Here is a 22,567-nt window from a genome sequence, read left to right as displayed (position 1 = left end):
AGGTCATCAGCTTCACTGTTGCTCTGATGAAGGCACCGGCTCTATGGCTACGGATGGATTCACACTAACACGAAAAGCTGAATAAAAAACGGAAAACTATGCAAAAAAAGAAAGTTACTTGCACTAAGAAATTACTTGGTGTTAAAACAGGCATTATACTGAGGCTGTTTTCAGATCAAAGTGCTTCGTTAGGTTCAGTTGAAAAACCACAGACAGGAATTGAGTATTTCACAGAATCACAGAGTGGTTTGGGTTGGAAGAACCTTAAAGACCACCCAATGCCAACCCCCATCATGGGCAGGGACGCTTTCCACTAGACCAGGTTATTCCAAGCCCTGTCCAATCTGGTCTTGAACATTTACAATGCTCAGTTGAAAATACCATTTAATTTAATTTTTAAAAATATTTTCTTTTAAGAAATATCAAGTCAGAGTAGAAGCAAGAATCCTCAACCCTTAATTCTAGTGTTCAAGATTTTTTTCCCCAGCTTCATTCAGGATTTAATCTGCTTTTCATGATATGTAACTTGGAAATTTAATACTTAGTAAGTCCTTTGCAAAGTCTGAAAAAGGAGCTGCAGAAGGATGATGACGTATTCACCAAATCTTGGATTTTTTCAGCCTGGATTCTTACTTTGTCAAATTTAGCGAGGCTGGTCTTCGTACGTGGATCTCCCTCCTCAGAGCCTGTCATTGCCAGCTGCTGCAGAAGTCTCCCAACCTGAAACCAAAAAGAAGTACACAGAATAAGCCTTTCATACCATGATGGACCTGATTATAAAAAATACTCAAAAAACCTCCTCCATTCTAAATCCTTTTTCATTTAATACTCCAAGGAATATTTCTGATCGAGTGGACAGAGATTTGTGCTTGCTTTCAGGGAAGAAAAAAATGCAAGAAGCTTTAGGAAAAAAAAGCAGTCATTGCCTTTAACAAGAAAATGTGCACACACAGTAGGCTGTGAGCATCCATACTTCCCCCTCCCAGGGACAAAGCATGTTTTGTTTTTGCAACACATCAGAATTGAGGGTTGAATCTAGGTCATCTAAACCTAGAGATTTTCAAAGGCTGCATATATTTTACTAAGGAGAAATAGCAGGAGGGCTAACCCTTGTTTCAGAGCACATATCCCTTATTCATCTCCAACTGCAAAGCAGCCCTCACTTTAAAGAGCTGCCACCTGCTCTGCTGCAGCACGTGAGCAGTGACACAGGAGAGGATTGCTGCTGGATTTCAGAGGAACACTGAGCAAACTCCCCAGCGTGACTGCACTGTAAGGATCACTCCCTGCCCACTTTATAGACAACAGTAAAAAGCAGGTTTTGTTCTTCACGTGGAGAAACTTCCTCAGTCAGACAAGTGTTGCTCAACACCTTCAGATACTTCCCTGTGTAACATCATTAAATTGTCCAAGTGTTTGCATAATGACAAAAGCTGGTCATGACGGCTGGGGAATGCTCCAAGTAGAGCACTGGACATTACAAGGGGTTTTCAGCAAAGTATTTCATTATTTTTTGCAATACCTGGTATACTATTTAACATTTGCAAGAACAGCATAACATTCTTTTTCACATATTCCAGAATTCATCTTCTAGTCATTTTTATGCATTAGCTTCCATCCCTTAAAACAGCTTTTACAAAGGATATTTGCAACTCTTCTAAGGGATGCAGGAATACATGCTGTCAATTTTTTCAAGTCAGTATTTTAAGCAAACAGATAAACTTTGCAGCCTGCCTTTCCAGCAGCAATTAACACAAATATTTCGTTAGCATTCATTTTATAAGGAGAATAGACAGTACCTTCCGCAGTAGCATCAGTTCTAGAGAGAATAAAAAAGCCATTTATATATTTTTAAGACTGCCTGGCTGTGAATCATACCTGCATCAGATTAAATCTTGCCACCTCATTGATAGGAGCATCAGAAATGATGCCGTACTGCTCAGGGTTGACGATGGCAGGGCAGATAAAGCACGCCAGAAGGAGATCTGTGCACATGGCTCTGACCTCGCCAACCTCCAGCCTGTCCACACACGACAGCGTTTTGTACATCTGCGACACAATCCACCTCAAGCTGTGGGGAAAACAGTACGTGTTTTGTTTGAGATAGCCAATGAATTTGTTGACCAGGGTCACCAGCTTGGCCTCGTTAGAGTCAACCATCTCTTGGACCCTCTGCTTGAACTTTTCTGTGCCTTTCTCTCCAAATAACTTCTCCTGCTGTACTGGGGAGAATCTCTCAATTAACTTGTTTGCGTCGGTTTCCAGGTGGTCTTCATCCTCAACCAGAAGCTGCATGATCGGCTCATGTAAGGTAGCAGTAAGAAAAAGTTTTGCAGAAAAGAGTCCTTCAGAGAAGAGCTTGAACAGGATGCTGAAGGCACAGGTGCCTCGCCTCAGCAGCCGCCTGGGGTTGTCACTTTCCTTCAGCTCAAACTCGATCAGGTACCGCAGCACCTGCAGCAAGTAACTCTCGTCCTCCTGCATGATGCAGTTGCCATAGATGGAGGTGAACACCGTGTGAATGACACTCTGGGTGTTGTCCTGGTTGAGCTTCTCTCCAGCAACCAGGCAGGATGCAATCAGCCTGGGGTTCTCTCTCAGTCTGTTCAGGAATTCTCCGTAAGCAGTCTCCTGGAATCCCAGCTGCTTGTACCCATCCACAAACTGTGTGTCCTCCAAGATTTTTGCATGCTGGCAACATTCAGCAGGAGAAGCTTCAGCACTTTAAAGAAAAACATTGAAACACTTTAAGTAGTTTAAGTAACTCTTAAACAAACAAACTTGCTAAGAGACACCATGTGATCTGTCTATAAACCAGGCTGCCACAGAGCAAAAAGTCTTTCCAGATAGTTACTACAAATTCTTTGCAAATTCTGGATAGCTTGCTCTCGTGAACAGAAGCAAAACTAACACGGGTATTAAAAAACCAATTGCTTCAATGGCCAACAAGTGCCTTTTGGTGTGAGATTGCCCAGCTGAGGTTTGGCTTACAGCCCCACATTGTTAGCCCGCAGGCTGTGAGGGCTGGCAGAGGGCGGGCGGTACCTGGTGATGATGAGCCTGTCCAGGTTGATGCGCTGCTGTTTGGAGATCCAGGCCGTGCGGTAGAGCCGCTCCGCCGTCTTCAGCACGTCGGCGTTGAGGCGCTGGATCAGCGCCTTCTCCGAGCTCACGTACAGCCGCTCCTGCTTCAGGTGGTGGGCCAGCGTGTGGATGTCCAGCTTCACCATGGTGCCCCAGCCCTGGCACACAGAGCAGCGAGGGTCAGCCCAGCAGGGACAGCCCTGCCAGCCCTGCAGTGGGCTCACTGGGGGCTCACCGGGGCAGGGCACGCTGCTGTGCCCTCCTCAATCCCACCCTGCTGAGGCACGCTCTCAATGGAGGTTCCCAGTGCCAGCTCCACTGTCTGGCACACAGAGCAGCGTGGGTCAGCCCAGCAGGGACAGCCCTGCCAGCCCTGCAAGTGGGCACAGGCTCACCGGGGCAGGGCACGCTGCTGCGCCCTCCTCAATCCCTCCCTGCTGAGGCATGCTCTCAATGGAGGCTCCCAAGTGCTGCTCCATCGTCTGGCACACAGCAGGCCCACTGGCACAGAAGCTGAAGGTATTTTCAGCTCGCCCTGGTGAGCAGGAACAGAGCACAGCCCTGCCACAGCCCTGACCACACCTCAACTGCACCTGGCCTTACGTGGGGACATGTGGCAACAGCTCAGGTGACACAGGTTCAGGGAGATGGAGACCAGCCCCCATTCCCACTCACTGTCCTTCACCCCAAAGCCCATCCACACAACCCAGCACTACCCAAGGACCTGGGTGCTGGAATCTCAGAATTGATGGTTAACTGCTTCATGTCTTCCCCACTGGAACTAACAGCCACAGCAGCTAATTTGGGAAGGACAGGGATTGAGACAGATTTCACCTGTAACAGACCATAATATACCTGTCACGTGTATCAGTAATGGAGATGCCAAAGGGCTCCCTTCAAAGCAATACTACAGTCAAAACAAAAACTTACTTCCCTCAACCTGCAGTGACTCTGGACAAGCCTTGCTTCACAAACCCATTCAGACTATGCTTGAGAAACTACAACTAACGTGCTGGAATACCACGTGCTGGCCCAGTGCTCTCCCTGCTAGTGTTTTAAAGATCTGTTTCACTGCTCAGCAGAGCAGGAGGTGATCCTCACTGAAGAATACAGATTAGCTCCCTCATTAGGCACAGGTGTCCCATTTGTTGGGTTTCTGCAGCCTGACAACCAGGTGCACTGACAACCATCACTGCTCCTTCTGTAATTAAGTCCTTTCATCTATAGTTTTAACCTCACAACCAGAAGCCAGGCAGATATGAACAGAGAAGTTGTCACAATGCATTAAAAAAATTGCAATTTTATTACGCCCCAAGGTTTAAAGGCCATTCCTAGCAAACACAGAAAACTGGGTATAAAGCTCTTTAAAAAAACCCCAAACTCAAAAAGACCCCAAACCAAATTCAGCAACCCTAATCAGAGGCTACAGCTGATGCATCCAAAAATGAGATTACGACAGGAACTTGAGGGATGTGCTAATTCAGATGTTTTTAACTGGGACAGTCTCAGAGAAATTATTAGAAGAAGAAACATTACTGTTGCTGCCAAAGTTCTTTGTGAAACAAATAATAACTTCTTGCAACAAATATATTTTTAGTCTCAGAATTTAAGAGCTTGCAAAAAAAAAAAACAAAACAAAACAACAAACCAGCAGTAAACTTGCTACTGCCTGCAAACACAGTAGTAACCAGTCTTTAGGCTGTGAGACAGTGCTATCAGCCTGGAAAAAGAAGGTGAAGCCATAAAAGCACACACAAGCAAGACCTGCAGAGCTGCCTTCTGCCTTTTCAGAGCTTCCCACTGTAGGGCTGTGCTCAAGAGCTGCTCATATTTGATCAAACTGAACAGTTTTCGTTGGCATTTTCCACTTTCAGGTGTCAACCCACAGTCCCCACTTTCCTGGACAGAAAGTCACTCCAAGTGGATCTCCTGCTTCTAAGCAAGTTTGGGAAGGAAGAGGAGACCCATATGGAGTACCCCTAGGAGCAGCCTGTAGCCCCTGCCTACAGTCCTTTGCTTTGCCAAATTTCAAAACAAGTCTCTATTTTTGTGTCACTGGTTACAAACCCGTTTAAGAGCAGCCAAGCTGATTAAACAACTCCTGAGGTGCTTCCTACACTTACAAGCAATTTCTCCTGATTTCACTTTGGGTCTTTTTCTGGTTTTGTTTGTTAGAGAAGATGTTTCCAGCACAGGGATGGGCAAAGCTCCCTAAGAAGCCTCTGAGGAAGATGCTGTGCTCCTTCCTCCTCTGCCCATGGGTCAGAGCGAGCTCCACAAGCCCTGTCAGCAGAAGCCCACACAGCCCCACACAGTGCAGAGATGGGACACACACATTAACCCACCTGCCCAGCAAAAAGAGCTCAGACTCCTGCACTGAACCGTTTGTGATGTCAGCTGAAAATCACTGACAGCAGAAACCTCACCCTGCTGGAAGGTGAGGTGAGCACCCACAGAGGAACAACTTGGGCACCTCCTCACGAAGAGCAGACACTGAGGCCCTGAGAGGCTGTGGGAAGTTGCCAACTGCTGTGCATTCTGATTTCTCCTTTAAAACTAATTGCCTCTCTGAGCCCAAAACAAGGCTCCAAAGAGTGCCCTTAGCTGCATCTGTGCTGCTAAATATACTGGTCCTGTGACTACCTGATAACACCCCATCAGTCGGCCACTACCCACGTGTGTGTCTTATCTGCCTCTGCTGCAGAACAGCAGAAATAACGAAAGCCAGAGCAGAATTGATTCAGAACTGAGCACAGCAGGTTACTGTGTGCCACTGCTTTGTCAAGAGCTGTGAAAATCCACAGGATTTTGTGTCAGTCCACAGGACAGCTGCATGACAGCAGCTTTCACCCTATGTACAAGAAAACTGGATCAGCAGCTTCCCCAGCCTGGGAACCTCCATAAAAATCAAAGTGGCTCAGCTGCAAGGGTTGTTGCTGAGATCCAGCTCTGTGCAGAGGAGCACCTCTGCACAGAGCTGCCTTCCACCAGCTTTTAAATGAATTGTTCTGAAGCCACAGATGCACAGCAAGCAAGGGCACAAACAGCTCTGTCTCCACCTGAGGTCCCTGGCAGACCTGGGAACAGCAGGGATGTAAAGCAGCAGTTTGACACACAATGCACTTCAGCAAGGCTCAGGGAAGAACACCCAAAAACCCAGTTGGGCAAGATGCACACACTATTCCTCTCTTCAGACACTGCTATTACCCACACAGCTCGTCCTGAAAAAACAAGTTATTGTACCACTAACACACCTACCTGACACACACTGCTCCTCCCCAAAACCTCTTCCCTTTGCAGCAGAACAAAGACAGCAGCTGCATCCTCTGACCAGGCTCCACAAGGTGCACTCCAGAGCACTTGGCCACAGCCACACTCAGTGACACACCATGGAACAGCTCCAGAGCAGAGCCTCTGCTGATTCCTCCTTTGCCAGATTACCTTATCAGCTGCTCATAAACAAAAAGATGCCTGTAATTACCCAGCAATCTGGTTTATGATACCAGGCACAACACCTGAAATAGCAGATATCTGTACACAGCTATATAAAGGAGTCACTATAGGATATTTAGATATCCAACAGCCTGCTGTGGCTGAAGGAACAACAGATATGTAAAATTGTGCTATGTGCAGATTACTTTTCAATCCTGGGATTTCATGTTGATATGGAAACATTTCCATTTTCTGTCAGCTATTTCAAGACTGCTCAGGAACCTGCAAGTAACTGTGACACAGTAAGAGCAGCTTAGCACAACAACTCAGACAATTTCCCTTCATGATGTTCCACATATCAACAACAAAGGCTGCATGACCTGACAGCATCCCAGATGCCTTGCCCTGCTGGCAGCACACATTTGTTCAGAACCCGAGGCAGCCTGTCCTTTGATGAACACAGGACACAGATTGTTTCCCACTCATAAAGTCCTGGAGAACATGACATTGAATCTTCAGGTGCTGAACTCCACCTCACAATGTCATGGGTTTGTCCTGTGGCGTACAGGAACACACATCTCTCTTGCATGTTTCTGTGATTCAGTGACAGAAAAGAGATTAGGTAAAGTGGTGAACTCTGCTGGTACACCAGATCCTCCTTCCTCCTCCTGTGTTTCCTGCTCAGGGTTACTTGCTCCTCCTGAGTCTCGCTATGCAAACTCAACTTCCAGAGCAAGTTTGGGCACATCTAACATAGGCAGGGCAGGGCAAGGCAAAATCCCTCCATCCTGCTGAAAAATAACTCCTAAGCAAGCCTGAATGGCTTCCAAGCTAATTCAGCCCTGACGAAGTACCCCCTTCCTCATTAATATCTATAGTAGCTTCTCACAAGCCTTATTTCTCAACACAATATAACTGCCCATCTCCCCTAGCAGAGCCCTTTTCCAGCAGGATGGTTCACCATGACCCAGAGCTCACTGCTGAACCCTCACATTACAGCACCCACCAGCTCAAACACGTGTGTGACACACAAAATGCCGGTCCACTGTCTAAGTGTCATTAATAAGAAACTCATTCCCTGCCTTGTTTCTGCCCAGAGGCTGCTCTCAACTAGCCCAGGACATACTGTCCATATCCACGTGTGAGGAGAACCTCATTTCTCGTGCCACATAACAGAAATCATCAGCAAAGGACAGGATCAGCTGGCTAATAAATTATGGCACTGCCAGTGCCATCTATTATGGCATTGCCATGTTGAATAAAATCAGCAAAAGCACATAACCATGCTAAAATCTATTCCAGTTGCTTGTGATGCCAGAAAGTGGAGTTCCCTTCAGGTGAGGATCACAATAATAAACTTTCAGCCAGAGCAAGTGCAGAACTTGAAGCTGCACAAACTACAAAACCAACCTGTTCTCCTGAGAGCAGCTCCTTTCCCATCTGCAAGGAAGGGCAGATGCTACTGAGGAGAGTATATTCTCCATTATCTGACAAATATCACATCAAAATCCGTGTGTTGAGCACCTTAAACAATTCTGAACCCTCCTCAGCTGCAGCAGTTGAAAGTGTTTCCTAAAGCCACCATCCTGCTGCTTTTACAGAATATTTCAGATTTCATGGACTGCCCCTGCCATTTCCCCTCCATCCCCTCCAAATTGCAGCTTCTGCTCGTGAGTGAGCTGCATCGTCCGCCAAAACAGCACTTTACCTATCAGTAAGTGAAGTGTCACATGCCCGCTCCGAGAGCTCCATCCCAACAGCTCTCAGAGCGCGGTATCATGACTTTGCAAGAAAAACCCCGATACAGCCCGCACGGAGCTCTCCAGCCCCAGGGGTCTGCGAGGGACCAAAAAGGGAAGTCACGGCACCGGTCAAGTTTCAAGTTTTAAACCTGCCCGACACAAAGCCACGCAGGAGCGGCGGCGCGAGCGGCTCCCGGCGCCGCGAGGGCCCCGCTCCGAGGGCTCCGGTTCCGCGAGTGCCCCCGCAGCGGAGCGCGGTGCCCGGCCCGGCCGGGCGGGCAGGGCAGGGCTGGCCCGGCGAGAAGGGCGCGGAGGAACCCCCGGCAAACCGCACCGACAACTTCTGCCGCCGGCCCCGCGCCGCTCCGCCGCCTCCCGGCGCCCTATCGCGATAGACCCACCCGACATACCCTCCGCGGCTCCGTCTCTGCTCGGCTGCCCGCCTTCCCTCTCGCTGCCCTGGAAAAACCAAAGCGTTTTGTCAGGCCCCGGGCCTTCCTCTTCCTCCTCCTCCTCCCACCGCTCCCTCCTCCTCTCCCTCCTCCTCCTCGGGGGAGGAAGCCGAGCGCTGTCGCGGGATTCGAGCGTGTCCCTACCCGGCCAGCGCCCCGGCGGCTCCCGCTGCGGCCCGGGCGGGCGCGGCACTGCGCAGGCGGCGACGGCGCTCCTGGGACTTGTAGTCCCGGGGCCGGCACCGGCAGCGGGGCCGGGGCGAGGCGGAGCGGGCCGAGGGCCGGGCGGAGCCGGGGCCGCTCCTGGAGCTTCGCTCCGCCGTCAGCCCCGGCTCCGCCCGGCCCCGGCTTGTGCGTGCGGGGCTCGGTGTCGCGACATGGCGGGGCCTCGCGACCTGCTGGCAGCGGCGGGGCGGGCGGCGGCCGCCCGGGGACGGGTCCCGGTGTCGCCTCGGGGCGCTGGGCACACGCGTGTCACCTCATCCCCGCCGGGGGGGGCTCTGCCCGGAGACCCTACACGGCCCGGCCATGATACCGGCCCGGCTCCAACCTCCCCGCGCCTCCTCCCCGGCAGTGCCCCGGTACCGCCCGTACCCCCGGTGCCCCCGGGAGCGTCGGCGCCCCCCCCACCGGCGGGTTATTCCCCCCGGCCGGTAACCATGGAAACTTCCAGAAGTGCCCCCCCCCACCCCGCGGCCGTGGTCCCGCCCAGCCAATGGGGACGCTCCGCTTGGCTCACGCTTCTCTGTGGCCGCGGCCGGCGGGTGGAACCAATGGGGCGGCGCGAGGGGGGCGCGCCGGGCACGGCGGAGCGGCCGTGAGGTGCTCGCCAATCGCGGGAGGCCAGCTTGGTAGCAGCCGGCCAATGGAGAGGCTCCAGCGAGGGCGCGGCAGCCAATGGAGAGGCTCCACGAAGGGGTAACGGAAGGTATAAAAGGGCGGGCGGCGCGGCCTGGCGGCTCAGCGGAGATCGGGGCGCGGCGTTTCTGCACGGTGAGGGCCGGGCGCGGTAAGGGCCGCGCGGGGCTGGGCCGCTGCGGGGGGGATGGCGGTTGGGGACACGGAGAGATGGGGTGGGGACTGGGGGTGATTCCGCACGGCGGGGGCTGGGTGGTTGCGGCGCGGGGAGGGGTGAGCGGGGCGGCCACGCACGTGGCGCCTGCGTTGTGTAACCGGCGGCCTCTCGGTAGGTGGGCGCAGGTGAGCGGTCGGGATGAGGCTTCTGCTGCTGACGCTGCTGGCGCTGGGCGCCGTCTGGGCGGACGACGAGGAGAAGAAGGAGGACGTGGGCACGGTGGTGGGCATCGACCTGGGCACCACCTACTCCTGGTGCGTGGGGACGGGCACGGGGGGCGGCCGGGCCCTTCTGGGCGGGCAGGGCCTGCGGGAGCCGCGGGGAAGCGACTGCGGGCCCGGGAGGGCGCGGGGAGGAGCACAAGGGGAGGCGAGGGGGGGGAAATGTGTGCAGGCCGCGGCCCCGCCTGACCGTTCCGTTCCCCCCCAACCCCAGCGTGGGCGTCTTCAAGAACGGGCGCGTGGAAATCATCGCCAATGACCAGGGGAACCGCATCACACCGTCCTACGTGGCCTTCACCCCCGAGGGGGAGCGCCTGATCGGGGATGCTGCCAAGAACCAGCTCACGTCCAACCCGGAGAACACTGTATTCGATGCCAAGCGGCTCATCGGCCGCACGTGGAACGACCCCTCCGTGCAGCAGGACATCAAGTACCTGCCCTTCAAGGTGGGCCCTGAGTGCAGAGGCAGGGGGGCTGGAGGGGAGGACTGCAATTCGGGTCAGAAGAGGCATCTGCTCACAGTGCCCCATGGGAGAATTGGTGTGTAAACAACAGTTCCTGGTGTTAGTTGCACTCAGGTTATGCCTGTCACAGAGCTTTGGCTTGGTTTTTAGAAAGAACCATGGGAACAGTTTGGAATGGTTGAATGAGATGGTATCCTTTGTTCTCCTCAGGTAGTTGAGAAGAAAGCCAAGCCCCATATTCAGGTTGACGTTGGAGGTGGACAGACAAAAACATTTGCTCCTGAAGAAATTTCTGCAATGGTCCTGACGAAGATGAAGGAAACAGCAGAGGCTTACTTGGGGAAGAAAGTAAGTGCACAGGAAACACTGGTAACAACTTGGATTAGCAGCTTTAGGAAATGGGAGAAGGGTAGGCTGAGCCAGGACTGACCTTGCCATCCCAAACCAGTCAGTGCTGCTGGCTCTTCATCTCTGAGGATGGGCTGCTTGTTCCAGCAGTGCTGTAACAAAGCTGTCCCTCCCTGCTCAGGTGACCCACGCTGTTGTCACGGTGCCAGCCTACTTCAATGATGCCCAGCGCCAGGCCACCAAGGATGCGGGCACCATCGCGGGGCTCAACGTGATGCGCATCATCAACGAGCCGTGAGTAGCCCACCTTGTCCTGCCCCAGGGGAGCTGTGGGCTGGTCCCCAGCCCTGACAGCCTGTTCCCTCTACAGAACAGCTGCTGCCATTGCTTATGGACTGGACAAGAGAGAGGGAGAGAAGAACATCCTTGTATTCGACCTGGGCGGTGGAACTTTTGATGTGTCCCTCCTCACAATTGACAACGGAGTCTTTGAAGTTGTCGCTACTAATGGAGACACTCACCTGGGTGGAGAAGACTTTGACCAGCGTGTTATGGAGCACTTCATCAAGCTCTACAAGAAGAAGACTGGCAAAGATGTTAGGAAGGATAACAGAGCTGTGCAGAAGCTGAGGCGGGAGGTGGAGAAGGCCAAGAGAGCTTTGTCATCTCAACACCAGGCCAGGATTGAAATAGAGTCCTTCTTTGAAGGAGAAGATTTTTCGGAGACACTCACTCGAGCCAAGTTTGAGGAGCTGAACATGGTAAGTTTAGAAAGGTAAAGTTACACAGCCTCAGCTCTGGATTGGGACTGGGGAATGTGCAGCATCTCATGCTGTGACACTGCACTTTGGAGTATAAATAACTCAGTGTAAGCAGGCAGCTGTTCCTGCCAGGGAGCTGGGCCTCAGTTTGGCATCTCTGCTCTGTAGTGGTTGTACTTTGTACCCCTGGGGCTGCACAATGGGGCGTGCTGGGAATGCAGTCTCTCAATCCTTGGGGTTTTGTCTTTGCAGGACCTGTTCCGTTCCACTATGAAGCCTGTTCAGAAAGTCCTGGAAGATTCTGACCTGAAGAAGTCTGATATTGATGAGATTGTCTTGGTTGGTGGATCAACTCGCATCCCCAAGATCCAGCAGCTCGTTAAAGAGTTCTTCAATGGGAAGGAGCCTTCTCGTGGCATTAACCCAGACGAGGCTGTGGCCTACGGCGCAGCTGTGCAGGCTGGAGTGCTCTCTGGGGACCAGGATACAGGTAATGGCACCTTCACTGCCACCCAAGAGTTGACTCAACAGTGGATGTTTGGCATTGACAAGCAAATGCAGACTAACTTGGATCTCTTCCAGTCCTTGGAGTTCTGTGCCCCCGAGGCCTCAGGATCCTGTCTGCAGCGTTGTGATTTGTGTTGAAGTTGTGTCACAGTCTTGCCTTTGATCTGTTCCAGGTGACTTGGTGTTGCTCGATGTGTGTCCCCTGACTCTTGGCATTGAGACCGTTGGAGGTGTCATGACCAAGCTGATCCCAAGAAACACCGTTGTTCCCACCAAGAAGTCTCAGATCTTCTCCACAGCTTCTGACAACCAGCCAACTGTGACCATCAAGGTCTATGAAGGTGGGTGTCAGCTGTGGTGGCCCATGTGACAGCTGGAATCTGCTGTAGGGGCTTTCATTCTTGTTCCTGATTGTCACAAAGGCTGTAGGTACTTTGTTCATGGAACTGCGTCACTCACGGTTTCACAAAGTACAGGCCACAGCTGGGCAAGAGAGTAACTGTGTCATTGTTTGTTGCAGGTGAGCGTCCCCTGACCAAGGACAACCATCTCCTGGGCACCTTTGATCTGACGGGAATCCCTCCTGCCCCTCGTGGCGTGCCCCAGATCGAGGTCACCTTTGAAATCGACGTGAACGGGATCCTCCGTGTCACGGCTGAAGACAAGGGCACCGGCAACAAGAACAAGATCACCATCACCAACGACCAGAACAGGCTGACACCAGAGGAGATCGAGAGGATGGTCAACGATGCTGAGAAGTTTGCTGAGGAAGACAAGAAGCTGAAGGAGCGCATCGATGCCCGGAATGAGCTGGAAAGCTACGCCTATTCCCTGAAGAACCAGATTGGGGACAAGGAGAAGCTGGGTGGGAAGCTGTCCTCTGAGGACAAGGAAACAATAGAGAAAGCAGTGGAGGAAAAGATTGAGTGGCTGGAAAGCCATCAAGATGGGGACATAGAAGATTTCAAAGCACAAAAGAAGGAGCTGGAGGAGGTGGTTCAGCCCATCGTGAGCAAGCTGTACGGCAGCGCCGGCCCCCCGCCCAGCGAGGAGGAGGCGGCAGAGAAGGACGAGTTGTAGATACCGGTGTCCCCGAATGTGGTGTGTGTATATATTGGACTCAGGAACACTTGTTTAAAATATTGAACTCTTAATTTGGAATGTAACTTTGAATCTTCACTCGTGAGTGGAGCTGGAACCGCTAGCCCGACGTGGCTGTATCCTGCTTTTCGTTAGCAGTTGCTCGATGTCTGGGGAGGGGAGCGGGGTGGGAGTGTAAATGTGGGTTTAGAAGTATTGGCAGTGGAACATTCTATTTAACAACTTGGTCATGTGAACTTGGTGTAGAGCTTTTCTACCTGGAGTGACCACAATAAATTTGTTATTTACACTGGACTCTGTTCTGGTTCTGTGATGTCCATGACCCAACTCCAGCCAGGATCTGGATTAACCCTGAAGGATGGAGTGCAGCTCACCCCCTCAAGGTCACCTTTCATGGGCTCCTGGAGAATGGGAGGTTTGAAAGCAGGAGCTGGGCCTCTGTTGCCTTGAGGTGAACTGGGGTTCAGTTTCTGAAGGCAGAGGGTGGACTTGGACCTCACTTCAGTTTTACGACAGATCCTGATAAGGAAGGGGGGATCAAGCCTGAGTAACTGCTGAAGGGGCAGCTTTTATTGAGCTGGGAGAGGGAGGTTATCCACCAGAGCCCATTGCAGGCTGTAGTGGTGGTGCCCAGCAGTGAGGGAGGAGCTTGGCTTAATTATGTTTTCCTGCAGTATTAAAACTTGAGAGCTTTTAATAAAGTGTCATATGAAACAGACCAGTTTTCTCAACAGTGAAAAGTAGTTTACACCTAATAAAGGTTCTTAGAAAAAAAAGAAGCCTAATTGAAATTTGGTCTCTTTATTTAACTGATCCTTATCCAATCCATGGGATTAGTTAAGTCCAGAATGACCTTGTCTGGTGCCACCTCCAGCAGTGCCTCAAAACACCTTGGCTCCTGCCATGTTCCCTGGGCTGGGGCTGCAGCAGAACCCTGCTCAGGCAGCGCCCCTGTCCCCCAGGGGCACTGTGCCAGCTGCCCCAGGGTAAGGACATGTTTAGGGGGCACAAGTAGCCCCAGGGGCCAAGGCTGGTGCTGTGGGGACTCTACTCAATGAGGGTGACCAGGCAGTCCCTGTGTATGTGCCCCTGGGTGTCCATGCCCCCAAACACAAACAGCAGATGGACGGAGGTGTCTTCAGCACAGCCCTCTGGCAGGCCCTGCTGGAGGGGCTCAGCTGCTGCCACAGGGGGCTCTGTCCCAGCTGGGGTCCCACCTGTGTCCCCGTGTGCCCCAGCCTGCCAGGGAATGACACACATGGCGTGGTCCAGCCTCCCGCTGGGCAGGGGAGACTCAAACTGCAGGAGCGTCCAGTGCTGCCTTCCTGCAGTGCAAAGATAGTCGCAGCTTAAACATCACACACCAGGCAGTGACACCATGCAGTCAGTCCTGCAGTGCTGGAACTCCAGGGCTTGAACAGGTAATGTGCTCCCCAGCTGCCTGGCATCTTTCCTGGCACCCTGAGAGCAGCCTCCCTACCTGTGTGATACTTGTACGTAGTATCCAGTGTCCCATCTGGACCTATTCCACCAAAAATGTACACGTGCTCCTGGAATGCTGCCGAGGAGTGGGATGCCCTTCCTCCAGGGACATCCCCAGTGGCTGGGATCTTCTCCCATCTCATGTCATCTGGTGCAGGAAACAGCACCTCCAGGGTTATGCATTACACAAACCCCATGCAGTTTGTTGATTTAAACAAAGAAGGTAATACTTTAAGCACTTAAGAACTAGTATTTCAGAAAAAACATCCCCCCAGTCAAAGCACAGCTCACAGGTACTGCCCTGCACTACCTCCATCCACACTTACTCGTGTCAATGCAGAACAGGTCATTGTAAAAAACATCTCCAGCTAAACCTCCGTGGATGAAGAGTTTGGTCCCAACTGCAACCACAGCATGTCCGTGCCGAGGGGAAGGGGGATCACCACGAGTCTCTGGCTGGGACCAGGCCAGGGTGGCTAAAAATGGGAGCACATGGGCATTAGGAACAAAACTCTGGAAATTCTACAGACCAACAACCCCAGAGCCCTGCCGAGGCTTCCCATCCAAGCCGCGGGGTCTGAATTCCCAGTGAGCACATGAACATAAGGGCCTGCCAAGAGAGGAACAGCCACCCATCCCATCTCTGAACTCCAAGCAGAGCTCAGCAATGCCAGCCCTCCGGCTACACCCCAAGGCAGCGCCCCCGTGCCCCAGCGGGAGGTACCTGTGTCGAACACGTGCAGCCGCTGGTCCTTCACCGGCTCCGCTCCCTTGTCTCCACCCCCGAACACGAACAGCCGGGCCCCGATGGCCGCCGAGGACGTGTGGAACGTCCGAGGCTGCGGCTGCTGCCCCCTCACTGCAGGGCTCTCCCACGTTCCTATTTCTAATTAAGGCATTTGATTAACCGAGCAACCAACACGGGCACGGAGGCCGGGCCCGTCCCGCGGCCGGGGCACTCACCGGGGTCCAGCACCTGAACGCAGCCGCGGTTCCCGGTGGGGTGCGCTCCACCGAAAACCCAGAGGCGCGGGGGGCCGGCGGCGGGCAGCATGGTGGCGTGCTCGTAGCGCGGCCTCAGTCCGCGCCAGCCGGCGGGGACCCAGCGCAGCGGGGCTGTGGACGGGGACAGGCGATCGGTCCCGGTGTCCCGGTCCCGGTCCCGGTCCCGGTCCCCGCCCCGGCCCGGCCCTCACCCAGCTCCACGAAATGCGCGTCCGCGAAGGCCCCGGCGGGGTCGGCACCGCCCAGCAGCAGGACGCGGCCGGGCAGGAGGAGGCAGCCGAGTCCCACGCGGCCGCGGGGCCGCTCTCCGCGCGGGCTCAGCCGGTACCTGCGGGGCGAGGGCGGCGCTCAGCGTGGGCTGGGCTGGGCCGGCCCGGGCTCCCGCCGGTCCCGCCGCCCCGCTCATCGCTATCCCCCCACCGCCCCCGCCCGCCCAGCGCCGTGCCGCCGGCGCCCCCGCCGCGCTCACCACTGTCCCGGGCGCGGCCGCCGCCCCGGCTGCAGCAGCGGCAGCGCCCGCGGCGCCATGGCGGCGGGGCCGCTGCCGGGCCGGCCGGCCGGAAGTGCCGCCGGAAGTGCCCTGCGCTTCCGCCCGCGCCGGCGGCGCGCTCCGCCGCCCGGAAGTGGCGGTGGGGGCCCGCTTCTGCCCGACCCGTGCCAAGATGGCGCCGCTGGACCTGGACAAGTACGTGGAGATCGCGCGGCTGTGCAAGTACCTGCCCGAGAACGACCTCAAGGTGCGGCCGCGGCGGCGGGGCCGGGACCGGCCGGGGCGGGCCGGGGCCGGGATGGGCGCTGCCGGGCGGGCCGGAGCGGGCGGTGCCGGTGGTCCCGGCGCTGACCCCGACCCTGCCCCGCTCCGTCCCGCAGCGCCTCTGTGACTATGTCTGTGACCTGCTGCTGGAGGAGTCCAACGTCCAGCCCGTGTCTACGCCCGTCACCGTCTGCGGGGACATCCACGGGCAGGTAAGGCCGGGCCGGGCCGCTCCCGGTGCAGCCCCGGGCCGGGGTCGGTGCCGATGCCCGGTGCCCCTCACGCCTCTCTCCCCCCGCAGTTCTATGACCTGTGCGAGCTGTTTCGGACCGGCGGGCAGGTCCCCGACACCAACTACATCTTCATGGTAGGTGCGCCGGGCGCGGCCCCGCCGGGTTTGACAGGGGCTGAAACCCCGAGGGGCTCCCGAGTCCCGGGCCCCGCCCGGCGCCGGTGTTGGCTCCTGCCCGCCGGTTCCACTGCCGGGAGCCCCGCGGGGTGAGGCAGAGCGTCCTGCCCTGCCCTGCCCTGCCCGCGTGTACCGGGGTCACGTCAGGACAGCAGAGAGGGGAGTGCCCAGCCCAGAGCTGACACTCCAGTGCCCGGAGCCGCCGCGGGTCCCAGCAGGTGCCGGTGCCCTCCAGCGCTGGGTTCCTGTGCGGCAGGGAGGACGGGGAGCGGATGTGTCACTGTGCCCTTTCTCCATGTGCCTTCAGGGGGACTTTGTAGACCGAGGGTATTACAGCCTCGAGACGTTCACGTACCTCCTTGCACTAAAAGCCAAGTGGCCTGACCGTATCACGCTGCTGCGAGGCAACCACGAGAGCAGGCAGATCACCCAGGTGTACGGGTTCTACGGTGAGTGCTGCCTGTGCCTGCAGCTCCCCTGCCTCGGGAAACCCTGGCAAGGGTGCCCAGGGGGGTGGGGGGCACACGGGCTCCAGGGCTGTCCTTTGGTAACAAGGTCACTGTTTCTGAAATGGAATGTGTTTAAGGCAGATCTTGCTGCTCTTTTCCTCTGGCACCTGGGGTTTCTGCTTGTGCTCTGGTGCCACGTTCAGGCACAGGTAGAGCAGGAGGTGCTCGGTCCCTCCTGCTGCTGGAGCTGGTCCTGGCCAGCAGCAGGACCCAGCACAGGGCTCCTGGCAGGGCTCGTGTGGCACACCTGGGTGTGCAGCTTCTGCTGTCAGCGTTTGCTCTGCCTGTTTCCTCTGATCCGCAAGGAATAAAACTGTTCTCTCCAACAGACGAGTGCCAAACCAAATACGGGAACGCGAACGCCTGGAGATACTGCACCAAAGTGTTTGACATGCTCACAATAGCAGCTGTAAGTGCAAACATCACGCTAACACGTTGTCCTGGTGGGAGCTGTGGGCTGGGGCTCCCCTGGGAGCCGTGCTGAGGTGCTCATGTCCTTCCCCTGCAGTTGATAGACGAGCAGATCCTGTGTGTGCACGGGGGCCTCTCCCCAGACATCAAGACCCTGGACCAGATCCGGACCATCGAGCGCAACCAGGAGATCCCTCACAAAGGCGCCTTCTGCGACCTGGTGTGGTCAGACCCCGAGGACGTGGACACGTGGGCCATCAGCCCCCGTGGGGCAGGCTGGCTCTTCGGGGCCAAGGTCACCAATGAGGTAACTCTGCTCAGGGCCACACAGCCCAGCGTGGGCTGGGAGCTGAGGGGCTCAGCCCCCTGTGGGGTTTGGGTGGAGCAAGGGCAGTGCAGGGCACTGAACTGCCCTGTCACACCTCTGCCAGTAACTCGTGGTGGTCTGGTGGAGAAGCTTGGCTTGTGCCAGCTGGAAAAAATGAGCCACTTGAACCTAAAAGCACAAATGTAACTGCCAGATGCACTAATACCCATCTTGCTTTTGAAAAGTGTGATGTGGTGGGACTCACTAGTGTCCCTAGGCTCTGCGTGGAATGGTTTCCTAAGGATCTAGGAGAAAAAAACCCTTTTTAAAGCAATTCTTGAGTTAATTTTGTTGTGTCTGCACTGAGCAGAGTCCTCAGGGCTCTACACAGTGGCCTTGCCAGGCTCAGCCTGTGCTGTCCTGTGGCCCTGGCACAGCACGGTCAGGAAGGGCTCAGCCTGGGGACAGCACAGCCCTGCTGCCCGGGTGTCAGCTGTTCCCAGTGCTGGGGTGTTCCCACCTGTACGTCCCAGGGTGTCTCGGTGCTGGGTGCCCAGCCCTGCTGTGCTCTCCGTCCTGCTGTGGGGCCAGCCCAGGAGCAGCACGTGCTGGGGCAGCGGCGCTCGGGCCGTGCTGAGCTGACCTTCGCCCTTCCCTTGCAGTTTGTTCACATCAACAACCTGAAGCTGATCTGCAGAGCGCACCAGCTCGTCCACGAAGGATACAAATTCATGTTTGATGAGAAGTTGGTAACGGTATGGTCAGCTCCCAACTACTGCTACCGCTGCGGGAACATCGCGTCCATCATGGTCTTTAAAGATGTAAATACAAGAGAACCAAAGTTATTCCGCGCAGTTCCAGACTCAGAGCGTGTCATTCCTCCCAGGACAACCACGCCGTACTTCCTCTGAGCCCCGCCCGCCTGCTGTCACCTCTCCCTCTCCTGCCCCTTTACAATATACTTTTTATTGAGCACTTTGCTGCTGAAATGCTGCCTCTTGCCTTTTTTATTTTTAAATTATCTAAATTTATTGTGTATTATGGTGTCTGTAGCAAGTTTTTTTCCCCAGCCCTAGATTAATTTCAGAGTATTTGTAATATGTCCTTGAGATTTGTACTACTGCATGTAGTCCTTGCCTAGTCCTGGGTTAGATGAACCGATTCCTTTAACCACCACGCTGCGGGAGCCGCTCGGGCCGCTCTCTTGTTCAGCTTTTTGTTTTTGGTAAGTTTTAAGAGATTTCAGCAGCAAAGTCAGTGCCCGGTGCGCGGTGGGGCCGGGGCTGCCCGTGCTGCGCTCACGGCGCAGGACCGAGCCAGCCTTTTCCGAGTGTTCCGTGGATCCCAGTAAAGCGGTCCAAGGGCTGTTCCCCGTCCCCGGTTTGTTCCGTTTGCCTCGGGATCCCGATTAAACCCGCGAACTGCTGCAGCGACGGGATTTGTACATTAAAGTCATCGTTCGGATTTTTCCCAGGCTCTGTTGTGTTTTTGTGGCGGGGCGCGCGGGCCGGGCCGGGCCGGGGCGGGGCGCGGCGGCCGCGCGGGTTCCGCTTCCGGCGGGGCCGGCGCCGTTTCCGGCGGGCGCGGGCCGGGCGCGGGGATGGCGCGGAGCACGCTCTCGTCCCGCTTCCGCCGCCTCGATATCGACCAGTACGACGAGAACCGCTTCGTGGAGGAGCCCGAGGAGGCGGCGGCGGCCGAGCCCGATGCCAGCCCCGAGGTGGAAGCGCTGCTCAGGCAATATCCTTTGGGCCGGGGGGGCCGGGAGTGCCGGGCAGCGGCCGCGATCGCGCTCGGGCCGGGGCCGGAGCCGCGCTGCGCGTCCCGCACGTCCCGGTTTGAGTCCTTGACCGCCGCCGCACAGGCGAGGCGCTGCGGGCCTTCCACACGGCCATCCGCAGCTCCCCGGGCAACACCAGGAGCCAGGCGATGAAGGTAGGGCCGGGCAGGGCTGCGGGGCACCCACCCGAGCGGCGCCGCTGCGCTCCGTGAGCCCGGGCTGGCACGGGCATCCCCCCGCGTCTGCCCCTTCCTCCTCTAACCCCAGCTCTGCTCACCTCCTTACAGAAATAACCCGGCCTGGAGCGCGCCCATCTCTTGCCAAATACGAGTCTTGGATCGTTCCCAGCTGTTCTCGTTCTCACATTTCTCTCTTTGCCTTGTCTTTCCAGGAGCAGGCCCAGGGAACGATGCTTAAAGTCCTCACATCTTTTAAAAGCAGTGAAATAGAACAAGCGGTGAATTCCTTAGACAGAAACGGTGTTGATTTGTTAATGAAGTACATTTATAAAGGATTTGAAAAGCCAACAGAAAACAGCAGTGCAATATTACTTCAGTGGCATGAAAAGGTACGTGCTGGGGGCACTCTTGGCTCAGCCACGCTCGCAGGGTCCTGGCCAGTGCTTTCAGGAGAGAAGAGAAGCAGGTGGTGGCAGGGCCTCATCCCTGAGGAGCTCGGTGTTTCCTTTCATCTTTGGTCTCTCTGAGCCTGCATTCACAAAGCCTTTGCTGTATTTCAAACCTCACCCTCTGCCGTGGGGAGAGGGGACAGGGCAGGGAGTTCTCCCTGCAGGGGAAAGCCTCGAGCTGCCCTTGAGATGTCCTGGGAGGGACAGGGCAGCTGCAGCCTCTTCTGGGGCGCAGCTCAGGGGGCTCAGGCTGGCAGTTTCCATCAGCTGAGTCACAGGCTTCAGCAAACCTGTTTGGTTAGCCCAGGAGAGGATTTTGAGGTCTCCAGAGATTCCATTGGGGACCAGCAGGGGCCTCTTGTTTCTGTGCAATGTCAGCTGTCAAACAGGGACCATGGGGTGTGTTCAGCAGCTGCCTGTGGGCCTCCTTTCCTGTCTGTGGTGGCTGAGGCACATCCCTGAAGCAGCTGCTGGGTGCCCCTGCCCCCGGGCAGCAATCCAAGTGAGATCTGCCCCCACTGCAGGGGTTTCAGCTGGAGCCCTGGCTGTCAGTGCTCCAAGGAAAACTGATCCCTGGGAATGCTACAGCTCCCTGTGCAGGGCAGCTGCTGTCCTTTTCCCAACGTGCAGAGCTTTTCCTGCTGTACATAAAGCTGGTGTACCATAACTCCAGCTACTGCTGCTGTCACCAGCTTTGCCAAGCCTTGACAGGGAGGAGGGAATTTCTTGAGACAGCAAAGAACATGTTTCTGCTTGTTTTTTTTTTTCTTTTTTTCCTGTTGTTTCCACTGAGGTGCTTTCAGGTGAGCGTGGGTGGTGCTCCCAGCGTGGGAGGTGACACACCACCACCCTGACTGGTCCTCAGAGCGTGCAGGGACACGAAAGGCATCTCGTCCTCTCTGTTGTGAAAGGAACAAGGCGGGTCTGGGTAGGCAGGGTTTAAAGCCTGCTGTTCTGCTTTGTGGCAGTCTGGTAGGATGTGTGGCTTGCTCAGAGCAGAGTCAGCTCAGTGTTAGTACCAGTCTGTCCTCTGGAAAAGGGCTGTGGCAGGTCTGGGAGCTCAGCAGCATTTACCTGCCAGTCCTGCTCCAGGTGGGTGCTGTGCCTTTGTCCAGCCGTGTTCCCCAGTGCCATGTCTCACTTTGCTCTCATACCCTGTGCTCTGTTGGACTGTGGCTGCAAAGTAAATGCCCCACTTCCAGCAGTCAGCTTAAATATTTTTTTCGTAATCACCTCCATCTTCTAGACTCCAGAAGGAAACACTGTTCACATTGAGGGACACAAATGAAACTGAAGCAAGCCCTTCCTCATCCTCCTCTCCTCAGGGATAAGGGAGGTGGGCATTCTGCTCTGTGAGTGACTTGCAACACTGGAGCCCTCGAGATCCAAAAGCTGCTTAGACTGTGGAGAATGACAGTTTCTAGCTTTGGAGAAGAGCCATAGTCCCTTCTGTGGCTGAACTCTTCGGTGTTTGCTCTGTGTGGGGCGTGGTGACGCTGTAACCTCTCTCCTTTCCCACAGGCACTGGCAGTAGGAGGCCTGGGCTCCATAATAAGAGTTCTCACAGCAAGAAAGACTGTGTAAAGACTGTTAACTTGGACAGAGGTGACGGTCAGGTTTGGACTCAGAAGAAGGAATGAGCTGAAATTACACTGGTCCATCTTTATTAGAGATTGCAATCTACTGAAATCCTACAGTAACCTCCTCTTGGAATGCTTTTAACCTTAAAGGTGGGGGAAGAGTAAAGGTATTCCTGCATATTCCGACTATCACATATAGGAGCCAAGACATTCTCCTGCTCCCTTCTTTACCAGGCAGAGAGAAGGCACACTCCTGCCTCCTACACTGCAAGTGAACAGGTATTTCAGATGCTGCTTTAGCCAGGTGTGGTGGTGCAAGCTCCCGTGTGTCCTGCTTAGTCCCAGGGTAGCTGTGTCCAGGCTGAGTCCTGCAGCTGAGGGTGGGAGAAGGGCTCTGGGAACGGCGGCTGAACGTGTGGGTGAAGGACTCTTGGACTCTGGGCTTGGGGTCATGTAAAGTGAAGTGCCTGCTGCATCAATAAAGGTCTTGGATCACGTGAGTTAAATTTATTTTC

The 22,567-nt window shown here is 55.1% G+C and overlaps 5 protein-coding genes across 5 annotated transcripts in view; 3 read left to right on the top strand and 2 right to left on the bottom strand.

Annotated features, from left to right (window-relative positions):
• GAPVD1 (GTPase activating protein and VPS9 domains 1) overlaps positions 1 to 9,434 on the bottom strand; it is a 28,518-nt gene extending 19,084 nt beyond the window's left edge. The window contains exons 1-5 of the mRNA XM_059486146.1: positions 9,400 to 9,434; positions 8,669 to 8,717; positions 3,046 to 3,242; positions 1,879 to 2,722; positions 634 to 720 (exon numbers count right to left, since the gene is read on the bottom strand). Coding sequence (XP_059342129.1) covers positions 634 to 720; positions 1,879 to 2,722; positions 3,046 to 3,230 — 1,116 coding nt within the window. The 5' untranslated portion in view covers positions 3,231 to 3,242; positions 8,669 to 8,717; positions 9,400 to 9,434. The remainder of the gene's footprint in view (positions 1 to 633; positions 721 to 1,878; positions 2,723 to 3,045; positions 3,243 to 8,668; positions 8,718 to 9,399) is intronic.
• A 192-nt stretch (positions 9,435 to 9,626) lies between these two features.
• On the top strand, positions 9,627 to 13,481 carry HSPA5 (heat shock protein family A (Hsp70) member 5). Its single transcript, XM_059486147.1, has 9 exons — positions 9,627 to 9,703; positions 9,901 to 10,039; positions 10,221 to 10,452; positions 10,681 to 10,818; positions 11,000 to 11,112; positions 11,189 to 11,579; positions 11,832 to 12,069; positions 12,260 to 12,427; positions 12,607 to 13,481. The coding sequence occupies exons 2-9, from the start codon at positions 9,924 to 9,926 to the stop codon at positions 13,164 to 13,166; spliced, it is 1,956 nt and encodes a 651-aa protein (XP_059342130.1). The 5' UTR covers positions 9,627 to 9,703; positions 9,901 to 9,923; the 3' UTR covers positions 13,167 to 13,481.
• A 491-nt stretch (positions 13,482 to 13,972) lies between these two features.
• RABEPK (Rab9 effector protein with kelch motifs) lies at positions 13,973 to 16,219 on the bottom strand. The gene is made up of 7 exons (XM_059486148.1): positions 16,144 to 16,219; positions 15,866 to 16,002; positions 15,633 to 15,785; positions 15,394 to 15,555; positions 14,996 to 15,145; positions 14,668 to 14,817; positions 13,973 to 14,512 (listed from the first exon to the last, which is right to left on the bottom strand). Exons 1-7 carry the CDS (start codon positions 16,200 to 16,202, stop codon positions 14,235 to 14,237), a joined length of 1,089 nt encoding a protein of 362 aa, XP_059342131.1. The 5' UTR covers positions 16,203 to 16,219; the 3' UTR covers positions 13,973 to 14,234.
• A 117-nt stretch (positions 16,220 to 16,336) lies between these two features.
• PPP6C (protein phosphatase 6 catalytic subunit) lies at positions 16,337 to 19,532 on the top strand. Its single transcript, XM_059486149.1, is given in 7 exon segments — positions 16,337 to 16,438; positions 16,440 to 16,640; positions 16,730 to 16,795; positions 17,145 to 17,286; positions 17,676 to 17,755; positions 17,855 to 18,064; positions 18,727 to 19,532. Coding segments are annotated over 7 exon segments (1,050 nt in total). The 3' UTR covers positions 18,976 to 19,532.
• A 105-nt stretch (positions 19,533 to 19,637) lies between these two features.
• Positions 19,638 to 22,562, top strand: ARPC5L (actin related protein 2/3 complex subunit 5 like). The gene is made up of 4 exons (XM_059486374.1): positions 19,638 to 19,793; positions 19,916 to 19,999; positions 20,236 to 20,412; positions 21,994 to 22,562. Exons 1-4 carry the CDS (start codon positions 19,665 to 19,667, stop codon positions 22,054 to 22,056), a joined length of 453 nt encoding a protein of 150 aa, XP_059342357.1. The 5' UTR covers positions 19,638 to 19,664; the 3' UTR covers positions 22,057 to 22,562.
• Positions 22,563 to 22,567: the final 5 nt, after the last annotated feature.

The sequence above is a fragment of the Ammospiza nelsoni genome, chromosome 20 (assembly GCF_027579445.1).
Source record: "Ammospiza nelsoni isolate bAmmNel1 chromosome 20, bAmmNel1.pri, whole genome shotgun sequence".
Classification (NCBI taxonomy): domain Eukaryota; kingdom Metazoa; phylum Chordata; class Aves; order Passeriformes; family Passerellidae; genus Ammospiza; species Ammospiza nelsoni.
Note: the sequence above shows the minus strand (reverse complement) of the source record. Positions and strands in the feature narration are given on the sequence as shown.

Bases quoted from the DNA above. Each gene is read 5' to 3' on its own strand.
- HSPA5 (XM_059486147.1), top strand. From the start codon at position 9,924: ATGAGGCTTCTGCTGCTGACGCTGCTGGCGCTGGGCGCCGTCTGGGCG. The intron at 11,580-11,831 runs GTAAGTTTAGAA...TTGTCTTTGCAG, and splicing joins AGTTTGAGGAGCTGAACATG to GACCTGTTCCGTTCCACTAT. The intron at 12,070-12,259 runs GTAATGGCACCT...GATCTGTTCCAG, and splicing joins CTCTGGGGACCAGGATACAG to GTGACTTGGTGTTGCTCGAT.
- RABEPK (XM_059486148.1), bottom strand. From the start codon at position 16,202: ATGGCGCCGCGGGCGCTGCCGCTGCTGCAGCCGGGGCGGCGGCCGCGC. The intron at 16,003-16,143 runs GTGAGCGCGGCG...CTCGCCCCGCAG, and splicing joins CGGCCGCGCCCGGGACAGTG to GTACCGGCTGAGCCCGCGCG. The intron at 15,786-15,865 runs GTGAGGGCCGGG...CCCCGTCCACAG, and splicing joins CGCGCATTTCGTGGAGCTGG to CCCCGCTGCGCTGGGTCCCC.
- ARPC5L (XM_059486374.1), top strand. From the start codon at position 19,665: ATGGCGCGGAGCACGCTCTCGTCCCGCTTCCGCCGCCTCGATATCGAC. The intron at 20,000-20,235 runs GTAGGGCCGGGC...TTGTCTTTCCAG, and splicing joins CCAGGAGCCAGGCGATGAAG to GAGCAGGCCCAGGGAACGAT. The intron at 20,413-21,993 runs GTACGTGCTGGG...CCTTTCCCACAG, and splicing joins TACTTCAGTGGCATGAAAAG to GCACTGGCAGTAGGAGGCCT.